The 24,367-nt window shown below is 53.7% G+C and overlaps 1 protein-coding gene across 1 annotated transcript in view; it reads left to right on the top strand.

The window, feature by feature from the left end:
- Positions 1–17,074, top strand: part of LOC140192673 (histone-lysine N-methyltransferase 2B-like) — a gene marked incomplete at its 5' end in the record, with an annotated part of 40,890 nt that extends 23,816 nt beyond the window's left edge. The window contains 8 exons of the mRNA XM_072250192.1: positions 1,931–2,107; positions 5,027–7,118; positions 8,427–8,513; positions 12,703–12,818; positions 13,244–13,483; positions 14,104–14,178; positions 16,109–16,283; positions 16,845–17,074. Of these exons, the coding sequence (XP_072106293.1) occupies positions 1,931–2,107; positions 5,027–7,118; positions 8,427–8,513; positions 12,703–12,818; positions 13,244–13,483; positions 14,104–14,178; positions 16,109–16,283; positions 16,845–17,055 (3,173 nt within the window). The remainder of the gene's footprint in view (positions 1–1,930; positions 2,108–5,026; positions 7,119–8,426; positions 8,514–12,702; positions 12,819–13,243; positions 13,484–14,103; positions 14,179–16,108; positions 16,284–16,844) is intronic.
- Positions 17,075–24,367: the final 7,293 nt, after the last annotated feature.

Genomic DNA, 24,367 nt, shown 5'->3' with positions numbered 1-24,367 from the left:
ATTTCCTCCCTGGGAGAAAGTCTCTGGCTGTCCACTCAATCTATGCTTCTTATCATCTTGTACACCTCTATCAGTGATAGTTTGATAAAGGACTTATTTTCCTTCGCTCCAGAGAAAAACCCTAGCTCACTAAACCTATCCTCATAAGACATGCTTTCCAATCCAGGCAGCATCCTGGTAAGTCTCCTCTGCAACCTCTTCAGAGCTTCCAAGCCTTTCCTGTAAGAAGTGAACACAACATGGAGCAAGCTGTCAGAGAAGATGTCACTCCACTCTTTTTAAGAAGGGAGGAAGAAAAAAGAGAGAAAATTCTCAGCAAGTTAGCCTAACCTGAGTGATTGGAAGGTTTGTCGTCCGTTATTAAGGACGAGGTTTCAGGGTACTTGGAGGCTAATGATAAAGTAAGCCAAAGTCAGCATGGTTTCTGTAAAGGGAAATCTTGCATGATAAATCTGTTTGAGTTCTTCGCGGGTAGACAAAGGAGAGGCAGTGAATACTATTTACCTGAATTTTCAGAAGGCATTTGATAAGGTAGCTCACATGAGGCTGCTTAACAAGATAAAATCCTGTGGCGTTACAGGAAAGATACTGGCATGGGTAGAGGAATGACAGACAGGCAGGAGGCAGTGAGTGGGAAGAGGGGGCCTTTTGGCTGCCAGTGGCTAGTGGTGTTCCTCAGGGGTCAGTATAGAAACTGTTACTTTTCTCATTGTTTGATATTGATTTAGATAGTGGAATTGAAAGCTTTGTGGCAAAGTTTGCGAATGATACGAAGATAGGTCGAGGGATAGGTAGTGCTGAAGAAGTAACGCGATTGCATCAGGACTTAAATTGGAAGAATGGGTAAAAAAAAATAGCAAATGAAATACAGTGTAGGGAAACATATGATAATACATTTTGGTAAAAGGAACAATAGTGCAGACTATTATGTAAATAGAGAGAAAATTCAAACATCAGAGGTACAGAGGGATTAGGAGTCATCATGCAAGACTCCAAGAAGGTTAATTTACAGGTTGAGTGTCGTAAAGAAGGCAAATGCAACGTTGGCATTTATTTCAAGGGGAATAGATTATGAAAACAAGGAAGTAATGTTGAAGCTTTATAAGACACTAGTCAAGCTGCATTTGACTAGTTTTGGGCCCCTTAGTTTCAGAAAGGATGTATTGTCATTGGAGAGTGTCCAGAGGAGGTTCACAAGGATGATTCCTTGAATGAAGGGGTTAACACATGAGCATTTGGCAGCTTTCAGCCTGTACTCCCTAGAATTTAGAAGAATGTGTGGGGAACACATTGAACCCTACCAAATGTTGAAAAGACTGGTTAAGGTGGATGTGGAGAGGATAATTCCTCTGGTGGGGGTATCCAGAACTAGAGGACACTGCCTCAAAATTGAGGGCAACCTTTTAGAACAGAAGTAAGGAGGAATTTTTTTTTAGCAGAGTGTAGTGAATCTGTTGAATGATCTGCCGCAGACTGCGGTGGAGACCCAAGTCCGTGGGTATATTCAAAGCGGAAGTTGTAGATTCCTAATTTGTTGGGCATCAAGGGATATGGTGAGAGGGCAGGTGCATGATGAAATGGCAGAGCAGACTCGATGGGCTGAGTGGTCGCATTCTGCTCTAATGTCTTATGGGAACATGAAGAGACATAAAAGGCAGTTGAACAGGTTCATGCACATGAAAGGTTTACAGGGATATGGGCTGTGTGGCTTGGATGGGAATCTTAGATGGATCGATCGGTTTCCATGCCGTGGATCACCAAGTCAATGTTTATGGGATCTTGCTGTGCACCAGTCTCTTTCTCCTCCTTCCCCCACTCCCAAACGATATGATGCGCGTGGAATCCCTTGGGTGTTGTTCTGCGTTTCATGACGTTGGGGGGCCTTCCGCTCTAATCTTTCTATTTTTTACCCTCCTCCCCTCCCTGCCAGATACTGTCGAGGTGACAGAAGCAACTGTGAAGAGTTCATTGGAGCTCCCCCACCCCGGGCAGAACGCCAGACCCTTGCCCCCTCCCCGTGCCCAGTCTTGCAGTCGCATCAAGGTGCCAAGTTATGGTCCCAGCAGCCGCTGGTCCTCAGGAAGTTCCCGGCCCTTGCCCTGTCCTGGTAAGTGACTACTGCTCTGAGCAATGGGTCCAGCGTACGAATCCCCTTGTCCACATTCAATCCATGGTCTTTATCCCTCTGTCCTATAATTTCCTTTCTTCTGCCTTTCTCCCTTCTTGATGAATGGAGTGACACTTGCAGATTCTTCAGTCCTCTGGAACCATTCCGGAATCAAGTCAATCTTGAAAGATCATTACTGATGCCTCCACAATCTCTTCAGCTACTTCTGTTAGAACCCTGGGGAGTGGTCCATGTGGTCCAGGTGACTTAACTATCTTCAGATCTTTCAGCTTCCCACACGCCTTCTCCCTAGTAATAGTAACTGCATTCACTTCTGCCCCCGACATTCTCGAACTTCCAGCATACTGCTAGTGTCTTCCACAGTAAATATTTTGCATCAGTCTTTATTTAGTTTGCCTGCCATTTCTACCCCCCCCCCCACCCCATTACCACCTCTCCAGTGTCATTTTTCTGTGATTCAGTAGTTACTCTCCTCTCTTTTGCTCTTTATGCATGCATATCTGGGGGAAAAAAAAAAACTTCTGGTATCCTCTTTGACGTGATGTGGTTGGCTAGCTTACCGTCATGTTCCATCTCCCCTGCCCCATGCCTTTTTTAGTTGCTTTCTGTTGGTTTTTAAGAGCTTCCAATCCTCTAACTTCCCATCTATTCTGCTCTGTTATGCCCTCTCTTTTGCTTTTATGTTGGCTTTGATTTTGCTTGTCAGCCACCATTGCGTCATCCTTCCTTTAGAATAGTTCTGCTTTAGGATGTATCTATCCTGCGTCTTCCAAAATGCTCCCAGAAGCTGCAGCCGTTGCTGTTCTGACGTCATCCCTTTTCGTATCCCCTTCCAGTCAATTTCAACTAGCTCCTCTTCATGCCTTTGTAATTCTGTAATACTGATCCATCTGACTCCAGCTTCTCCCTCTCAAATTGCAGGGTGAAGTCTTATCATATTATTATCTCTGCCTCCTAAGGGTTCCTTTACCTTAAGCTCTCTAATATGTGGAGGCATATGATAAAATAGGCCAAAGTCAGCATGGTTGCCAACAAATCTGTTAGAATTCTTTAAGGAAATAACAAGCAGGATGGACAAAGGAAAATCGGTAGATGTTGTTAACTTGGATTTTCTGGCCTTTGAGAAGATGCTGCAAGGTAAGTACAGGAAAGATACTAGCATAGATGGAGCAGTGGCTGATCTGCAGGAGGAAAAGAGTGGGAATAAAGAGAGTCTTTTTTGATTGGCTGCATGTGACTAGTAGTGTTCTGCAGGGGCCAGTGTTGGGACCACTTTTTATGTTGTATGTCAGTGATTTAGATGACAGAATTGATGACTTTGTGGCCAGGTTTGCAGGCTGTACAAAGATAGATGAGGGTGCACATTGTGTGTGAGCAGGGAGGCTGCATAAGGTTTAAGAGAATGGGCAAAGAAGTGGCAAAAGGAATACAGTGAAGTGTATGGTCATGCACTTGAAGGAATAAAAGCAAAGGTTATTTTCTAAACAGGGAGAAAATTCAAAAATCCGAGGTGCAAAGGGACCTTGGAGTCCTCATGCAGCATTCCCTAAAAGGGAATTTGCAGATTGAGCTGATGGTGAGGCAAGCAATTGTAATGTCAGCATTCGTTTTGAGAGGACTAGGATATAAAAGTAAGGATGTAATGCTGATGCTTTAGAAGGCACTGTTGTGGCCTCACTTGAGGTATTGTGAGCAGTTTTAGCCTCTCATTTAAGAAAGGATGTGCTGATATTGGGGCGGGTTCAGAGGAGGGTTACAAGAATGATTCCATGAATGAAAGGCTTATTGGATGAAGAGCGATAGATGGCTCTTCGGAGGGATGACCTCATTGAAACATATTGAATGTAGAAAGGCCTAGACAGTGGATGCGGAGAGTAGGTTTCCTATGGTGGGGGAGTCTAGGACCAGAGGGCGTGAATGATGTCCCTTTAGAACAGAGGCAAGGAGGAGTTTCTTTAGCCAAAGGGTGGTAAATCTGTGGAATTCATTGCCACATGCATCTACAGAGGTCAGGTCACTGGGTGAATTTAAAGTGGAGATGGATAGGTTCTTGATTTGGCAGTGTGTGGAAGATTACAGGGAGAAAGTAGAAGAATAAGGTTGAGGGAGAAACGGGTCAGCCATGATGAAGTGGCGGAGCAGTCTTGATGGGCCAATTCGCCTAATTCTGTTCCTGTTTCTTATGGTAAGACTTGATGTGCTGAATGGCCTGATTTGGCTTCCATTTCTTATGTCCTTTTCATATTGCGTTAACTTACAGGATCTGTTCTGGGACAAGCACATAAATATCATTACAGAGAAGACACGAGCTACTCTACTTTCTTAGAAGTTAGCATAGATTCAGCATGTCACCCAAAACTTTGACAGACTTCTCTAGATGCACAGTGGAGAGTATCCTAACCAGGTGCATCACAGCCTGGTATAGATCACCAGTGATGGTGAACTGAACAGGCTACAGAAAGTGGTGAATACAGCCCAGTCCATCACAAGCAAAGCCTCCCCACTACTGAGCACATCTACATGCAGCACTACAATGAGAAAGCAGCATCCATCATCAAAGATCTTGGGTCCCAGACCTACAGGTTCAGGAATGATTATACTTTATAACCATCAATTTTCGGAACCAGCATCAATACCTTCACTCTCCACTAATCTGAACTGATTTTATGACCTGCAGACTCACTTTCTAGGACTCTTTACAGTTTGCATTCTCAGGATTATTGTTTATTTGTGCAGTTTGTCATCTTTTGCAAATGTTTTTTGTCAGTATTCATTTATGTATTGTAAAATTTCTTATTTTTTTCCGTAAATGTTTGCAAGGAAATGAATCTTGAGGTAGTGCATGGTGATAGACATGTACTTTAATAATAAATTTACTTTGAATTTTGTGTCTTGCAGGAAGCCCAGTGTCTGTCTCCCACCACATCCTGACAGTCAGCGACCCCACTGTCTCGCCAAGCCGCCGCTCGCTGGTGCCCCGAAGACACAACCTGGCCTCCCACCATCCTCCATCTCGCAGCAAAGCCACATCTCCTCCCAGAGCCACCGTTCCCCCTCCTTCTTCCTCCTTGTTGTCCTTCAGGGCCACCAAGGAAGCCCCCTCATTCCTTCGCCGCCGAGATGGGACAGGCAATGGACTGATGGAGAGGCGGGGGATCACTGCCTCCCCCTCAGCCGCGGTGGGAGGAGGCAACCACCGGCCTCTGTCCCCTTCTACAGACTCCTCCCTCCTCCCGCAGAGCAATGGACTGGAGAGGCGGGGGGAAGGAGAAGAGGAGGAGGAAGAGGAAATGGAAAGGAACTCGGTACTCCGCGGCCCTGACCACCGGCTCGCTGGCGAGCTCACGGTCATGGAGACCCCAGCCCCAAATTTCTCCCCCTGTGCTCTCTCTGCCGTGGAACTCCTGGCCTCCCAGCTGACACGGGACAGGGATGTGGAGGAGGAAGAGATGGACGAAGACGATGACACTCCGCCCTCTTCCCTGCTGGAGGATGAGGAGCCCCCCTTTGGCATCGATGAGGAGGACCTTGTTTCGGCGCTGGCTAAGGGCGAGCAGGAGCTGGAGGAGCCCTTCTCCGACCACCACCACCACCACCCCTCTCTGCTGCGCCGTGGCGTGGGGGAGGGCAAGCGGGGTCCACCGGAGGCCGAGGAGGAGGTAGAGGATGAGGAGGACGAGGATGATGAGGTCAACAGCTCCAGCGATGATCTGGACCGCTACTACAACTTTGCCCGGACGGTGGTTACCGAGGAGGTGATGGAACAGCTGGCATCGGATTGCTTCACACTGGACGGCGATGTTCCTCGCATTGACCAGCTCGATGGCACGGACGACTCAGCTGACCGCGAGCCTCCCACTCCATCTACCAGGGGTGCCCCCGAAGAGCAGGAGGCGGCGCCGGAGGAAGAAGAGACGGAGGAGGGAGCAGGGGAGGGAGGGAGTAGCCAGCCTCCGCAGGCCTCTCCAGCCGCTCCCCTCCCATCGCCAGGGAAAGGGGAGGTGGAGGATGAGCTGGGCAATATCCTCCCCTCTGAGATCATGGACTTTGTCCTCAAGAATACATCTGTCCTCCCCCCTCCACCTCCACCTCCACCTCCTCCTCCGCCTCCGCCCCCACTTCCACCTCCTGCCTCCCATCCCTCTGACTCACCTGCCCCCCACCAGCTAGGGTCCCTGGGCCCCTGCAAGGAGATCCCGCTGCTGCCCCAGGGTGGGACAGCCCCACCGGACCCTGAAGAGGAGCCCCCCTTTCCTGAGCCCCCACAAGTCCAGCGAGTCTGCGCCCCGCAGGCGGCCAGTCCCTCCTCCTCCCCTTCCATTACTGTCTCTGTTTCCGGCGAAGGACTCTTCCTGTCAGGAGGGCATGGTCTCGAAGTGGGCGAGGTTGCTGGACGGGAGCCGGCTGCCGTTGTCCCCTCTTCGCTTCCGCGGGGCCCCAAGGCTGAGTCTCGACCCCCACCCTCCTCCTCTTCACCCCTCCTCTCTGGGTCCCAGCTGAAGCCGGTAGCACCCAAGGTTCTCCCGCCTTCCTTCCTCTCCTCTGGCCTGCAGCTTCCCCTCCTCCAGCTGCCTAAGCCGGAGGTGCTATACCTCAACCACGTCCCCCCTGCCCCCTCACCTCACCCGCAACCCCAGCCAGGCTATGGAACCCTGCTGGTGGCCCCTCACGGGCCGCTGGCTTTGCTGGGCCCCGAACTCCCTTCCCTGGCTCTGGCACCCCCTCTCCTCAATGTGGTCCCTGTCGGCCCAGGGACCCTGCCCTTGCTGAGCCACCCCCCACCCCCAGGGGGCTCTCCCCTGCCCGTCTGCCAGCCCTCCCTCCTTCTGCAGCAGCAACACCAGCAGCACCCTGCCGGACCCCTCAAGCACATCCTGCCTCCTCCAGACAGGGGCCTTTGCAAGAAGCAGAAGATCTCCCACCCCTGTCCAACCTCAGCTGGAACCACCCCCGAGCAGGCTCCCAGACCATCAGCCCCCGCCTCTCTGGGGTGAGTTCCTGCGCTCGGTGTGTTGTGTGTGTCTGTGTGTGGGGTAGGCACTGTGAGGGGCATGCCTCATGGAAAACAGTCAACCACTTCCTCTGGTCGATCACTCGATATTTGGACAACCCTGTGGGAGAAAAATTAGCCCCTCAAGTTCCTGTTAAATATCTCCCCTCTTAAGGGTCTGTGTCTTCTAGTTTTTGAATCTCCAACCCTAGGGGAAAGACTGTGCGCATTCACCCGATCTATGCCCCTTATAATTTGATGTATCTCTAGAAGATCACCCTTCAGTCTCCATTGCAACAGTGAATAAAGTCCCAACCTGCTCAATCTCTCTCCATAACTCAGTCACTCGAGTCCTGCAACAACCTTGTAAATCTCCCTCTGCAATCTTTCCAGCTTACTGGCCAAAACTGAACACCATGCTCCAAAAACAAGAGATTTTTGAAGGTACTGTAAATGTTGAGAAAGACGCACAAAATGCTGGAGGAACTCAGCAAGTCAGGCAGCATCTTCTCCTCCTTCATGTGCCTTGCACGTTACACGCTTGGGCGGTCATGGCTTTCCACATCAAACGATCCCTCGTAGCGTCAATGATATGTCACACACTTAGATCTGTTAGTTCTTTCACAGTGTCCATCTACTTTCTTCTTTGCCTTCTTCTTCTGCGTTTCCCAGGCATACGGCCTTGTAATGTATTTCTCCCTTTCTGATGATATGGCCCAGGAATTTGTTTCCTCTCATTTAATGTTCTCATTAAAGATCTTTTTGTATGGGCACTTTGGAGTACTGTCTCATTAGTTACCCTATCTCTATATGATGTGATGGCAGCATCAATGAAGGAATAAACAGTCTACTTTTTGAGCTGCGACTTTTGATCAGGACTGGAAGGGGAGGGGCACGACCCAGAATAAGAAGGTGGGGGGAGAGGGAGGAGTACAGGCTAGCTGGTAAGTGGGTGGCGGAGGGTCATGAAGCTGGGAGGGGATAGGTGAAAGAGATAAAGGGCTAAATGACATCAATGATCCAAGTGTGGCCTCACCAACCTTCTTGTACAACATAACGTCCCAACTCCTATACTTAGTACTCTGACTGATGAAGGCAAGCATGTCAGATGCCTCCTTCACCGCCCCATCTGCCTGTGTCGCCACGTTCAGGGGAGTACGTACCTCAAACGTGTGTGTGTGTGTGAACGGTGAGGGGAAGGAACAGATGTGTGTGTGCACGTGCACGGGGGATTGAGCAGCACTCTGCCAGTCAGTGCTTGCGAGAACGCACAGACCAGCAATCGCAAACCTGTTCTTGCCCCCACAGAAACATCCGCGTGCGAATCAAAACACCAACCATCAAAGCCACTTTGGACCTGGATCGCGCGGAGGATTTGCACACCGGAAACTCTATGTGCGTATATTTGGTTTTTTTCAAATGGCCTTTCCTGTCAGGCACAAGTGCCTAAACTTGGGGTGGTGGGAGGCGTGAGCCCTCTCCCTCCCTCCCTCCCTGGATGACACTGGTCATCTGACAACAGCACTAAAACAGTCCCTTCTGTCCAGCTGGTCCATGATGGGCATGTTGCCAGCCTTAATCTTTCCTATCCATTACCTGTACAAATGTCTTTGAAACACTGTACTTAGTGGTTTATTATAGTCGTATCTACCAAGATTTAGTGAAAAGTCTGTCTTGCATACTGTTCATACAGATCAGATCGTTACACAGTACATTGAGGTAGAACAAGGTAAAACAATAACAGTAAAGTGTAGCAGCTACAGAGAAAGTGCAGTGCAGGTAAATAATTAAAGGTAAGATCATAACAAGATAGGTTGTGAGGCTGAGTGTCTGTCTTATTGTGCAAGAGTCTGAAGGTAGTGGGGTAGAAGCTCAGAGAATGAGGTTTAATATCACTGTCTTATGTCGTGAAATTTGTTGTTTTGTGGCAGCAGTACACTGCAATACAATAAATTATAAATTACAAACTTATAAAACATTAAATAAGTAGTGCAAAAAGACAGGGAAAAATTAGTGAGGTAGTGAGCATAGGTTCATTATCCATTCAGAAGTCTGTTGGCAGAGGGGAAGAAACAGCTCCTGAAATGTTGAATGTGTGTCTTTGGGCTCCTTTACTTCCTCTGTGATGATTTGAATAAGAAGAGGGCATGTTTTGGGTGATAGGGGTCCTCACTGGCAGTTGCTGCCTCTTTGAGGCATCGCCTTTTGAACATGTCCTCGACGTCAGGGCAGCTAGTACCCATTGCTGAAACTGTCCCTGAGCCTGGTGGTACGTGCTTTGGATCTTATGCATTTTCTGCCCGATGGGAGAGGGAAAAAGAGGATATTGGGGATGGGTATTTCTCTGGGATATCATTGCATATGCCTACCACCGATTGGGTGGAAAAAGTTGCCCCTTAGCTCCCGTTTAATTCTTCCCCTTTTTCACCTTAAGACTTTTCCTTCAAGTTTTACACTGTCCTATCCTGGGAAAAAGACTGACCATCGTTATGACCTAGTCCCTCCAGTCCCAGTGTCATCCTGGTGAATCTTTCCTCCGCTTCATGACTGTCCACCTTTATCTATTCCTCTTATGAATTTATAAATCTCCCTAAGGTCACTCCTTGACTTACTGCACTTCAGAGAAACGTTCCAGGATTTAGACTTGGTGTTATGATGAGAACCGGGTTCAAGAGCAGGAGGAGCCTTGGATGATGGTATCTCCATGCTACCCCCATTGTTATGGGCAGAGGGAAGGGCTGTCGGACTAGCCTGGGCGAGTAACTGCAGTGTGTTCTCTAGACAATTACGCTGAAGCCAGTGTGAACCGGTGAGCGTTGAAGAGATGGAGAGAAGAGAGGAGAGAGCGTGGAGAGGGTCCGCTGTGGACGAGAGGGAGATACAGAGCTGGGAAGGGGTATAGGGAATGGAAGCGGGGCTGCTGTGGGCCGGTGAGAGCTACAGAAATGGGGAGGGGCATAAGGGACGGGAGAAGGTGGAAAGGGTGTGCCATGGGCTGGTGAGAGTTGCAGTGATAGGGTAGGATGGCCAGTGAGAGTTAGTGAGATTGGGAGGGGTGTAGGGGATAGGAGAGGTGAGAGAGTGGAGCGGGTCTGTCGGACAGGTAACTGCAGTGCATTCTCTACTCACAGTACGCTGTGGCTGCTGTGAGCCAGCATTGGGGGTAGGGAGTGTCAGGGGGGGGAGGTGTCCAATCGAGGGGGCTTCTCTGTCACAGCCAGCGTTACGCACCCCCAGGTGGGCTGGCTGAGTGTGCATGTCTAAAGGCTGTTTTATACTTGTGCGTCAACACGACGCCGCAACCTACGCAAGTGGCCTATGTGCGTTGTGAGCATTTATACCTGTGCATTGGTGTGTCTGCGTCGCTCTGCAATTTGGGCATGACGCACATGCGCACACAACTGCCCGTGCGAGGTTTCATCGTCATTGTAGTCTTTCTCGGGGTAAACAAGTTTAAAGGGAGCGTCTTTTCTCGTAAAAGCAAAATGTGTACTCCATAATTTCAGAGGTCTGTAAAGCTTTATGGAAAGCATTGCAGCCAGAGTTCCTTCCCTGCCCTTCAGTCGCCCAATGGGAAGCTATTGCAGCGTAGGAGGAAATGCGATGCTACCAAGCAGACCAATCACAGTTGTTGTGGTCTGCGTTGCCGCGACACGTAGTTACATTTTGGGAGAGGTGCATGTCAGGCTACGGCATAGGGATCCGCATAGAGTACAGCGTAGGGTTCGCGGCGACGCCATACTTATGACGTCAAGTTGACGCAGAAGTATAAATCAGCCTTAAGACCTGACCCCAGTGTGTGTGTTAGACCTATCAATACTGAGGGTCTGTGTTCATGTAGGTGACTGGTCCCCCGGTGAGGGTCAGTGTGTGTGTTAGACCTGTCAATACTGAGGGTCTGTGTTTATGTGGGTGACTGGTTCCCCGGTGAGGGTCAGTGTGTGTGTTAGACCCTGAGGGTCTGTGTTCATGTAGGTGACTGGTCCCCCGGTGAGGGTCAGTGTGTGTGTTATACCTCTCAATACTGAGGGTCTGTGTTCATGTGGGTGACTGGTCCCACGGTGAGGGTCAGTGTGTGTGTTAGATCTGTCAATACTGAGGGTCTGTGTTTATGTGGGTGACTGGTCCCCCGGTGAGGGTCAGTGTGTGTGTTAGACCTGTCAATACTGAGGGTTGTGTTCATGTAGGTGACTGGTCCCCCGGTGAGGGTCAGTGTGTGTATTAGACCCTGAGGGTCTGTGTTCATGTAGGTGACTGGTCCCCCGGTGAGGGTCAGTGTGTGTGTTAGACCCTGAGGGTCTGTGTTTATGTAGGTGACTGGTCCCCCAGTGAGGGTCAGTGTGTGTGTTAGACCCTGAGGGTCTGTGTTTATGTGGGTGACTGGTCCCACGGTGAGGGTCAGTGTGTGTGTGTGTTAGACCTGTCAATACTGAGGGTCTGTGTTTATGTGGGTGACTGGTCCCCCAGTGAGGGTCAGTGTGTGTGTTAGACCTGTCAATACTGAGGGTCTGTGTTTATGTGGGTGACTGGTCCCCCAGTGAGGGTCAGTGTGTGTGTTAGACCCTGAGGGTCTGTGTTCATGTAGGTGACTGGTCCCCCAGTGAGGGTCAGTGTGTGTGTTAGACCTCTCAATACTGAGGGTCTGTGTTTATGTGGGTGACTGGTCCCCCAGTGAGGGTCTATGTGTGTTAGACCCTGAGGGTCTGTGTTCATGTAGGTGACTGGTCCCCCAGTGAGGGTCAGTGTGTGTGTTCGACCTGTCAATACTGAGGGTCTGTGTTTATGTGGGTGACTGGTCCCCCAGTGAGAGTCAGTGTGTGTGTTAGACCTATCAGTACTGAAGATCTGTGTTCATGTAGGTGACTGGTCCCCTGGTGAGGGTCAGTGTGTGTGTTAGACCTCTTAATACTGAGGGTCTGTGTTCATGTAGGTGACTGGTCCCCCAGTGAGGGTCAGTGTGTGTGTTCGACCTGTCAATACTGAGGGTCTGTGTTTATGTGGGTGACTGGTCCCCCAGTGAGAGTCAGTGTGTGTGTTAGACCTATCAGTACTGAAGATCTGTGTTCATGTAGGTGACTGGTCCCCTGGTGAGGGTCAGTGTGTGTGTTAGACCTCTTAATACTGAGGGTCTGTGTTCATGTAGGTGACTGGTCCCCCAGTGAGGGTCAGTGTGTGTGTTAGACCTGTCAATACTGAGGGTCTGTGTTTATGTGGGTGACTGGTCCCCCGGTGAGGGTCAGTGTGTGTGTTACACCTCTCAATACTGAGGGTCTGTGTCCATGTAGGTGACTGGTCCCCCAGTGAAAGTCAGTGTGTGTGTTAGACCTATCAGTACTGGGGGTCTGTGTTTATGTGGGTGACTGGTCCCCCGGTGAGGGTCAGTGTGTGTGTTAGACCTCTCAATACTGAGGGTCTGTGTTCATGTAGGTGACTGGTCCCCCAGTGAGGGTCAGTGTGTGTGTGTGTGTTAGACCTCTCAATACTGAGGGTCTGTGTTTATGTGGGTGACTGGTCCCTCGGTGAGGGTCAGTGTGTGTGTGACTATGGAGTCCTGCAGTGCACTCACTCCGTCTCCCTGCCCCAGGTTACAGCAGAGCCAGGAGCCGGCAGCACCGCTGCGAGATATCTTACCGATGCAGGACGCCACTGCTCGCCTTGGCAACCGCCGCAGCCCACCCAGGGGCTGGCGTCGCAACACAGGTCAGCCTAGTAGGAGCACAGGTTGGGGGGGTGAGGTTAAATATCTGCATGTCAGCAGGGCCACCCCTCCCTGTCTCTGTGAACCGCCTCTCTCCCCCCCCCCCCCCAACAGGCACTCTCCTGTCTCCGTGACCCCCTCTTGCCCCTACGTTTCCAGTCTCCAATTTCTGTGACTCAACGCCCCTCCCGGTCGGTGAACCACTCCAGCCTCTACACTCCTCTCCCATCTCTGTGAAACCCTTCCAACCCCTGCATCCCTCCCAGTCTCTGTGACCCCTTCAGGCCCCGATACCCCTGCCTACCTCTGTAATCCCCCTTGGCATCTCTCCCCACCTCTGACCCCCTCCAGCCTCTACTCCCCTGCTCGTTTCTGTGAACCCTCCAGCCTCCACACTACTCCCCTCACCCCATCGTCCTCTTCCCAGCCACTGAGTTGAGCTCGGACGAGGAATACCTGCCCTCCTATTGCCATAAGGAGGAAGAGGAGGAAGACGAGGAGGAGGACGAGGAAGACGAGGAGGATGAGGACGAGGAAGAGGAGGAAGAAGAGGAGAAGGACAAGGAGAACTGGCAGGAGACAGAGCCACAGCGGAGACACGGGCCACACTTGCGGTTTGAGATCACCAGTGACGACGGGTTTGCGGTCTCAGCTGACAGCATCGATGGTGAGTGGATGTCTGCCTGTGGGGTCACTGTGGGATGGTTGGCGAGAAGGGGGTGCATGCTGCGGGAGGGGCAGTGAAGAGAGAGGGAGCAAATGCCACAGGAGGGGTGGTGCCTAGAAATGGCTTCTTGCCTCACTTGCTTTTGGGAAAAATGTGACTGAAACGTTCTTACCACTTCTATTGTCCCTTTCTGTTCACCGTCCATGAAATCCTGTCCATCCTCATTCCCAATCCTTCTTCAACCCCTTTTCCATGCTTTATGCTTTTTTATGTGTCTGATTTCCTGTTTTGTGCTCCTTTATTTTTGATGCTGTCCTTGATACTCATTGCCACTTCTCACTTTCCGTGTGTGTGTGTATATGTTTGTATGTGTCTATCTGTGTGTGTATACGCGTGCTTGTACACTACTGTGTGTGCTGTATCTGTGCAACCCCCTGTATGTGCCTGTATCGTGTTTGACACGTGTGTGTGTGTGTTCCTATCTCCTTGTGCATGCTCTGTGTGTGTGTATGTGTATCTGTGCACCTTGTGTTTGTGTCTGCACGTGTTCATGTGCCTCCCCGCAACATTCTCCAACCTGCACCCCACCCCAATGACTTCCTCCCTGTCTTCCCATGCAGTGGCGTGGAAAGCTGTGGTGGATAAGGTTTTGGAAGCTCGCGCCAGTGCCCGTCTCAAGCATGTCTCCTTTGCAGGTGGGTGAACGCCTTCACTGTTCCTGTTCTTTGCAGCAGCCTATAACTGTTAACCCTCAGGCTCACAGCACAGGCTGACTTGCACACCCACACGCCGCAATCTCTCGCACATTGAATGCAACGTTAGCATTAGTTTCGAGAGGACTAGACATAAAAGCAATGATGTAATGCGGAGGCTTCATAAGGCATTGGTCAGACCGCAGTTGGAGTATGTCACCAGTTTGGCCCTTCTCTGAGACAGGATGTACTGGGATTGGAGAGGGTCCAGAGGCTCACGAGAAAGATTCTGGGAATGAAAGCGTTCATGTATGAGGAATGTTGGGTGGCCCTGGGCCTGTACTTGCTGGAGTTCAGAGGAATGAGGGAGATCTCAGTGAAACCTGTTGAATATTGAAAGGTGTGAAGAGTGGGAGAGTCCAGGACCAGAGGGTACGCCCTCAGAGTAGAAGAACGTCCATTTCGAACAGTAATGGGGTGGAATTTCTTTAGCCAGAGGGTGTTGAATCAGTGGAATTCATTGCCACAAGTGCCTGTGGAGGCCAGGTCATTGGGTACATTTAAAGCAGAGGCTGATAAGTTTGTGATTAATAAGGGTGACGAAGGTTATGGGGAGAAGGCAGGAGTATGGGGTTGATGAGAGAGAAAATAGATCAGCCATGATGGAATGGAGAAGCAGATTCGATAGGCTGAATGGCCTCATTTTGCTTCTGTCTTATGGTCTTATGGTCTTGTGGATTCTCATCTGGCTTACCACAGATGAGCAGGGAGTGAAAATACTTTCAGTTTCCAAGTCATGCTCTGCCTCTTTCATCGCTACTCACTGAGGGGCCTGTCTCCCTCCCCACCAACCCCCCCCCCCTTGCCCCTGTCAGTATGTCCATGCCCAGACTGAGCTGTACAGGGAGGTACATGATCAATGAAAGATATGCAGCAGTATCACAGACACACAGGGACAGTTCACACACCAAATATATATTTTACAGGACTGTGAACAAAGTAGATTGCAAAACAGTTCATTGTTAGAGAAACACTGTTAGGATAATTTGTGGTAGTGCTATAGGTGATCTGTTGATGAGACAGTGTCCTCTTCATGAGGTAGATATTAGGGTTGTGCCGGTTGGTTCAAGAACCAAACGGTTGAAGGGAAGTAGCCGTTCCTGAGCCTGATGATGTGGGACTTCAGGCTCCATTACCTTCTGGCTGATGGGCACTGTGAGGAGATGGCATGGCTCGGATAGTGGGGATCTTTGAGAGTGAACGTTGCCTTCGAGAGGCAGCGCCGCGTGTAGATGCTATCAACGGTGGAGAGGGATGTATTTGTGATGTACATACCATGCTGAGTCCACTACTTTCTGCAGTGTCTTGCATTCCTGCACATTCAAATACCATGATGTAATAAGTCAGGAACTTTCAACCTGACATCTGTGGGAGTTTGTGATGGGCTGAGTCTTGCGGAGAAGACATAGAGACAGGCAGGCACACTCCCCCGCTCCCGACCTCCCACTGCCCTCCGTCTCACCGCAGGCCCCTCGCTGTGTTGCAGGTATGAGCGGGAGTTTGTGATGGGCTGAGTCTTACGGAGAAGACATAGAGACAGACAGACAGGCACACTCCCCTGCTCCCGACCTCCCACTGCCCTCCGTCTCACCGCAGGCCCCTCGCTGTGTTGCAGGTATGAGCGGGAGTTTGTGATGGGCTGAGTCTTACGGAGAAGACATAGAGACAGACAGACAGGCACACTCCCCTGCTCCCGACCTCCCACTGCCCTCCGTCTCACCGCAGGCCCCTCGCTGTGTTGCAGGTATGAGCGGGAGTTTGTGATGGGCTGAGTCTTACGGAGAAGACATAGAGACAGACAGACAGGCACACTCCCCTGCTCCCGACCTCCCACTGCCCTCCGTCTCACCGCAGGCCCCTCGCTGTGTTGCAGGTATGAGCGGGCTCCGCTGCCTGGGCCTGACTCACGATGCTGTGCTGTTCCTGGTGGAGCAACTACTCGGGGCGAAGAACTGCCGCAAGTACAAGTTCCGGTTCCACAAGCACGCAGACGTGGATGAACTTCCCATCAACCCTCACGGCTGCGTCAGGGCTGAGGTGGGGTCCAGGTATGGGGAACACTCCGGGACAGGGCCAGTGTCTGTGACCTCCACAAATGGTGATGAGGCGGGGTTTTTTGTCTCTGATTCCCCCACACGGTGACGGGACGGGCTCTGTGTCTATGATTCCACCACACGGTGTGGGATGGGGTCTGTGTCTGTGAATCCCCCACACGGTGACAGGATAGGGTCTGTGTCTGTGATTTCCCCCACATGGTGACGGGACGGAGTCTGTGTCTGTGATTCCCCCACGCGGTGACGGGACGGGGTCTGTGTGATTTTCCCCACACGGTGATAGGACGGGGTCTGTGGCTGTGATTTCCCCACACGGTGACGGGACAGGGTCTGTGTCCGTGACTCACCCCACATGGTGAGGGTTAGGGTCTATGTCTGAGATTTCCCCACACGGTGACAGGACGGGGTCTGTGTCTGTGATTTCCCCTACATGGTGATGGGACGGGGTCTGTGTCTGTGATTCCCTGCACAAGGTGACAGGTGGTTTCCATCACCCACTACGTTCTACAAATGTCTGCCCTGTTTTAATCCATCCCTTCTGTTTCCGTCTCCTAGGAAGTCGACGTTTGACATGTTCAATTTCCTCGCTTCACGGCACCGCAAGCTTCCGGAGTACGGATTTGTGGATGAGGAGGAGGACGAAGTGCACCTGAAATCAGCACGGTACGTCATGAGACAAGCCCATGATCCTCGTTACTCTGGAACAGTGCTAATTCCACACGTCACCATTCCAGTGATGTCGATAACATACTCTTTCTCTGTGTGAAAACAGTCCCTCTGAAATGAGGAGAGGAGTAGGGCCAGGAGCGATATGAGGACTGGAGGTGATCACACAGACAGACAGGGGTGTGGGGACTGGATGTGATCACAGACAAAGAGGGGTGTGGGGACCAGATGTCATCGGAGACGGGGAGGGGTGTGGGGACTGGATGTGATCAGAGACGGGGAGAGGTGTGGGGACTGGATGTGATCAGCGATGGGGAGGAGCGTGGGGACTGGAGGTGATCACAGATAGGGAGTGGTGTGAGGACTGGAAGTGATAGATGGAGAGGGGTGTGGGGACTGGATGTGATCGGAGACCGGGAGAGGTGTGGGGACTGGATGTGATCGGAGACAGGGAAGGGTGTGGGGACTGGATGTGATCACAGATGGGGAGTGGGGTGAGGACTGGATGTGACGAGAGACGGAGAGGGCTGTGGGGACTGGATGTGATCAGAGACGGGGAGGACTCTGGGGACTGGATGTGATCGGAGACGGGGAGGGGTGTGGGGACCGGACGTGATCGGCGACGGAGAGGGGTGTGGGGACTGGATGTGATCACAGACGGGGAGGGGTGTGGGGACTGGATGTGATCACAGATGGGGAGTAGTGTGAGGACTGGATGTGATGAGAGACGGAGAGGAGTGTGGGGACTGGAGGTGATCACAGATAGAGAGGGGTAGGGGGACTGGATGTGATCGGAGACGGGGAGGGGCGTGGGGACTGGATGTGATCGGAGACGGTGAGCAGTGTGGGGTCTGGATGTGATCACAGGCGGAGAGGGGTGTGGGGACTGGATGTGATCACAGGCGGAGAGGGGTGTGGGGACTGGATCTGATAGACGGAGAAGGGTGTGGGGACTGGATGTGATCGGAGACGGGGAGTGGTGCGGGGACTGGATGTGATCGGAGACGGGGAGGGGTGTGGGGACTGGATGTGATCACAGGCGGAGAGGGGTGTGGGGACTGGATGTGATCGGAGACGGGGAGGGATATGGGGACTGGATGTGATCGGAGACGGAGAGGGGTGTGGGGACTGGATGTGATCGGAGACGGGGAGGGGTGTGAGGACTGGATGTGATCGATGGCGGGGAGGGGTGTGAGGACTGGAGGTGATGACAGACGGGGAGGGGTGTGGGGACTGGATGTGATCGGAGACGTGCAGGGGTGTGGGGACTGGAGGTGATCAGAGACGAAAAGAGGTGTGGGGACTGCAGGTGATCGGAGACGAGGAGGGGTGTGGGGACTGGAAGTGATCACAGACGGAGAGGGGTGTGGGGACTGGAGGTGATCACAGACGGAGAGGGGTGTGGGGACTGGATGTGATCTGAGACGGGGAGGGGTGTGGGGACTGGATGTGATCGGAGACGGGGAGGGGTGTTGGGACTGGAGGTGATCACAGACGGAGAGGGGTGTGGGGACTGGATGTGATCGGAGACGGTTCTGGGGACTGGATGTGATCGGAGACGGAGAGGAGTGTGGGGACTGGAGGTAATCACAGATGGAGAGGGGTAGGGGGACTGGATGTGATCGGAGACGGGTGTGGTGTGGGGATTGGATGTGATCGGAGACGGGAAGGAGTGTGGGGTCTGGATGTGATCACAGGCGGAGAGGGGAGTGGGGACTGGATGTGATCACAGGCGGAGAGGGGTGTGGGGACTGGCTGTGATAGACGGAGAAGGGTGTGGGGACTGGATGTGATCGGAGACGGAGAGGGGTGTGGGCACTGGAGGTGATCACAGACGGAGAGGGGTGTGGGGACTGGATGTGATCGGAGGCGGAGAGGGGTGTGGGGACTGGATGTGATCACAGACGGGGAGGGGTGTGGGGACTGGATGTGATGAGAGACGGAGAGGGGTGTGGGGACTGGATGTGATCTCAGATGGGGAGTGGTGTGAGGACTGGATGTGATGAGAGACGGAGAGGAGTGTGGGGACTGGAGGTGATCACAGACGGAGAGGGGTGTGGGGACTGGAGGTGATCACAGATGGAGAGGGGTGTGGGGACTTGATGTGATCACAGACGGGGAGGGGTGTGGGGACTGGATGTGATCGGAGACGGGGAGCAGTGTGGGGTCTGGATGTGATCACGGGCGGAGAGGGGTGTGGGGACTGGATGTGATCGGAGACGGGGAGGGATATGGGGACTGGATGTGATCGGAGACGGAGAGGGGTGTGGGAACTGGATGTAATCACAGATGGGGAGTAGTGAGAGGACCGGATGTGATGAGAGACGGAGAGGGGTGTGGGCACTGGATGTGATCAGAGACGGGGAGGAGTGTGGGGACTGGATGTGATCGGAGACGGGGAGGGGTGTGGGGACTGGATGTGATCGGAGACGGAGAGGGATGTGGGGACTGGATGTGATCATCGACGGGGAGGGGTGCAGGGACTGGATGTGATGAGAGACGGAGAGGGGTGTGGGTACTGGATGTGATCAGACACGGAGAGGAGTGTGGGGACTGGATGTGATCAGAGACGGAGAGGGGTGTGGTGACTGGATGTGATCGAAGACGGAGATGGGTGTGGGGACTTGATGTGATCACAGACAGAGAGGGGTGTGGGGACTGGAGGTGATCACAGACGGAGAGGGGTGTGGGGACTGGAGGTGATCGCAGACGGGGAGCGGTGTGGGGACTGGATGTGATCAGAGACGGGGAGGAGTGTGGGGACTGCATGTGATCACAGGCGGAGAGGGGTGTGGGGACTACATGTGATCACAGGCGGAGAGGCGTGTCGGGACTGGATATGATCACAGACGGAGAGGGGTGTGGGTCTGGATGTGATCACAGAAGGGGAGTGGTGTGAGGACTGGATGTGATCACAGGCGGAGAGGGGTGTGGGGACTGGATGTGATCCCAGGAGGAGAGGGGTGTGGGGACTGGATATGATCACAGACGGAGAGGGGTGTGGGAACTGGATGTGATCACAGATGGGGAGTGGGGTGAGGACTGGATGTAATGAGAGACAGAGAGGGGTGTGGGGACTGGAGATGATCACAGACGGAGAGGGGTGTGGGGACTGGATGTGATCGGAGACGGAGAGGGGTGTGGGGACTGGGTGTGATCAGAGACGGCGAGGACTGTGGGGACTGGATGTGATCGGAGACTGGGAGGGGTGTGCGGACTGGATGTGATCGAAGACGGAGATGGGTGTGGGGACTTGATGTGATCACAGACGGAGAGGGGTGTGGCGACTGGAGGTGATCACAGACGGGGAGGGGTGTGGGGACTTGATGTGATCAGAGACGGGGAGGAGTGTGGGGACTGCATGTGATCACAGGCGGAGAGGGGTGTGGGGACTTGATGTGATCACAGACGGAGAGGGGTGTGGGGTCTGGAGTTGATCACAGATGGAGAGGGGTAGGGGGACTGGATGTGATCGGAGATGGGGAGGGGTGTGGGGACTGGATGTGATCAGAGACGGAGAGGGGTGTGGGGACTGGAGGTGATCACAGACAGAGAGGGGTGTGGGGATTGGAGGTGACTTGAGACAAGGAAAGGGTGTGGGAACTGGATGTGATTAGAGACGGAGAGTGGTGTGGGGACTGGATGTGATGACAGACGGAGAGGGGTGTGGGGACTGGATGTGATCAGAGATGGAGAGGGGTGTGGGGACTGGATGTGATGACAGACGGGGACGGGTGTGGGGACTGGATGTCATCGGAGACGGGGAGGGTTGTGGGGACTGGAGGTGATCAGAGACGCGAAGAGATGTGGGGACTGGAGGTGATCGGAGACGGGGAGGGGTGTGGGGACTGGATGTGATCAGAGACGGGGAGGAGTGTGGGGACTGGATGTGATCACAGACGGAGAGGGGTGTGGGGACAGGATGTGATCGGAGACGGAGAGGGGTGTGCGGACTGGATGTGAACAGAGACGGGGAGGGGTGTGGGGACTGGAGGTGATCGCAGACGGTGAGGGGTGTGGGGACTGGAGGTGATTGGAGGTGGGGAGTGGTGTGAGGACTTGATGTGATGAGAGACGGAGAGGGGTGTGGGGTTTGGATGTGATCGGAGGCGAGGAGGGGTGTGGGGACTGGATGTGATCGGAGACGGGGAGGGTTGTGGGGACTGGATGTGATTGGAGACGGAGAGGGGTGTGGGGACTGGATGTGATTGGAGACGGGGAGGAGTGTGGGGACTGGATGTGATCACAGGCGGAGAGGGGTCTGGGGACTGGATGTGATCACAGACGGAGAGGGGTGTCGGGACTGGATGTAATCACAGATGGGGAGTGGTGTGAGGACTGGATGTGATGAGAGACGGAGAGGGGTGTGGGGACTGGATGTGATCCGAATGTGAGAAGGGTGTGGGGACTGGATTTGATGACCGACGGAGAGGGGTGTGGGGACTGGAGGTGATCACAGAGGGGGAGGGGTGTGGGGACTGGAGGTGATCGGAGACGGGGTGGGATGTGGGGACTGGATGTGATCGGAGACGGGGAGGGATATGGGGACTGGATGTGATCGGAGATGGAGAGGGGTGTGGGAACTGGATGTAATCACAGATGGGGAGTGGTGAGAGGACCGGACGTGATGAGAGACGAGGAGGGGTGTGAGGACTGGAGGGGATCACAGACGGTGCGTGGTGTGGGGACTGGAGGTGATCACAGACGGGTGTAGGGACTGGAGGTGATCAGAGACGGAGAGGGGTTTGGGGTCTGGATGTGATCGGAGTCGGGGACGGGTGTGGGGACTGGAAGTGATCGGAGACGGGGAGGAGTGTGGGGACTGGATGTGATCGGAGACGGGGAGGGGTGTTGGGACTGGATGTGATCGGAGACGGAGAGGGATGTGGGGACTGGATGTGATCATCGACGGGGAGGGGTGCAGGGACTGGATGTGATGAGAGACGGAGAGGGGTGTGGGTACTGGATGTGATCAGACACGGAGAGGAGTGTGGGGACTGGATGTGATCAGAGACGGAGAGGGGTGTGGTGACTGGATGTGATCGAAGACGGAGATGGGTGTGGGGACTTGATGTGATCACAGACAGAGAGGGGTGTGGGGACTGGAGGTGATCACAGACGGAGAGGGGTGTGGGGACTGGAGGTGATCGCAGACGGGGAGCGGTGTGGGGACTGGATGTGATCGGAGGCGAGGAGGGGTGTGGGGACTGGATGTGATCGGAGACGGGGAGGGTTGTGGGGACTGGATGTGATTGGAGACGGAGAGGGGAGTGGGGACTGGATGTGATTGGAGACGGGGAGGAGTGTGGGGACTGGATGTGATCACAGGCGGAGAGGGGTCTGGGGACTGGATGTGATCACAGAAGGGGATTGGGGTGAGGACTGGATGTGATGAGAGACAGAGAGGGTTAAGGGGACTGGAGATGATCACAGACGGAGAGGGGTGTGGGGACTGGATGTGATCGGAGACGGAGAGGGGTGTGGGGACTGGATGTGATCAGAGACGGGGAGGACTGTGGGGACTGGATGTGATCGGAGACGGGGAGGGGTGTGGGGACTGGATGTGATCGGAGACGGAGAGGGGTGTGGGGACTGGATGTGATCACAGACGGGGAGGGGTGTGGGGACTGGATGTGATGAGAGACGGAGAGGGGTGTGGGGACTGGAGGTGATCACAGATGGAGAGGGGTGTGGGGACTTGATGTGATCGGAGACGGGGAGGGGTGTGGGGACTGGATGTGATCGGAGACGGGGAGGGGTGTGGGGACTGGATGTGATCAGAGACGGGGAGGAGTGGGGACTGGATGTGATCACAGGCGGAGAGGGGTGTGGGGACTGGATGTGATCCCAGGAGGAGAGGGGTGTGGGGACTGGATATGATCACAGACGAAGAGGGGTGTGGGAACTGGAGATGATCACAGACGGAGAGGGGTGTGGGGACTGGATGTGATCGGAGACGGAGAGGGGTGTGGGGATTGGATGTGATCACAGACGGGGAGGGGTGTGGGGACTGGATGTGATGAGAGACTGAGAGGGGTGTGGGGACTGGAGGTGATCACAGATGGAGAGGGGTGTGGGGACTTGATGTGATCACAGACGGAGAGGGGTGTGGGGTCTGGAGGTGATCACAGATGGAGAGGGGTAGGGGGACTGGATGTGATCTGAGATGGGGAGGGGTGTGGGGACTGGATGTGATCGGAGACGGGGAGCAGTGTGGGGTCTGGATGTGATCACAGGCGGAGAGGGGTGTGGGGACTGGATGTGATCACAGGCGGAGAGGGGTGTGGGGACTGAATGTGATAGACAGAGAAGGGTGTGGGGACTGGATGTGATCCGAGACGGAGATTGGTATGGGGACTGGATGTGATGACAGACGGAGAGGGGTGTGGGGACTGGATGTGATCGGAGATGGAGAGGGGTGTTGGGACTGGATGTGATGACAGACGGGGACGGGTGTGGGGACTGGATGTCATCGTAGACGGGGAGGGTTGTGGGGACTGGAGGTGATCAGAGACGCGAAGAGGTGTGGGGACTGGAGGTGATCGGAGACGGGGAGGGGTGTGGGGACTGGATGTGATCAGAGACGGGGAGTAGTGTGGGGACTGGATGTGATCACAGACGGAGAGGGGTGTGGGGACAGGATGTGATCGGAGACGGAGAGGGGTGTGCGGACTGGATGTGAACAGAGACGGGGAGGGGTGTGGGGACTGGAGGTGATCGCAGACGGTGAGGGGTGTGGGGACTGGAGGTGATTGGAGGTGGGGAGTGGTGTGAGGACTTGATGTGATGAGAGGCGGAGAGGGGTGTGGGGATTGGATGTGATCGTAGGCGAGGAGGGGTGTGGGGGCTGTATGTGATCGGAGACGGGGAGGGTTGTGGGGACTGGATGTGATTGGAGACGGAGAGGGGTGTGGGGACTGGATGTGATCGGAGACGGGGAGGAGTGTGGGGACTGGATGTGATCACAGACGGAGAGGGGTGTCGGGACTGGATGTGATCACAGATGGGGAGTGGTGTGAGGACTGGATGTGATGAGAGACGGAGAGGGGTGTGGGGACTGGAGATGATCACAGATGGAGAGGGGTGTGGGGACTGGATGTGATCCGAGACGGAGAAGGGTGTGGGGACTGGATTTGATGACCGACGGGGAGGGGTGTGTGGACTGGAGGTGATCACAGAGGGGGAGGGGTGTGGGGACTGGAGGTGATCGGAGACGGGGTGGGGTGTGGGGACTGGATGTGATCGGAGAAGAGGAGGGGTGTGAGTACTGGATTTGATAGCAGACGGAGAGGGGTGTGGGGACTTGATGTGATCTCAGACGGAGAGGAGTGTGGGCACTGGAGGTGATCACAGATGGAGAGGGGTAGGGGGACTGGATGTGATCGGAGACGGTGAGTGGTGTGGGGACTGGA

This window comes from Mobula birostris, unplaced genomic scaffold, assembly GCF_030028105.1.
Source record: "Mobula birostris isolate sMobBir1 unplaced genomic scaffold, sMobBir1.hap1 scaffold_2098, whole genome shotgun sequence".
In the NCBI taxonomy this organism is placed as follows: domain Eukaryota; kingdom Metazoa; phylum Chordata; class Chondrichthyes; order Myliobatiformes; family Myliobatidae; genus Mobula; species Mobula birostris.
This window is presented reverse-complemented; position numbering and strand designations above follow the sequence as displayed.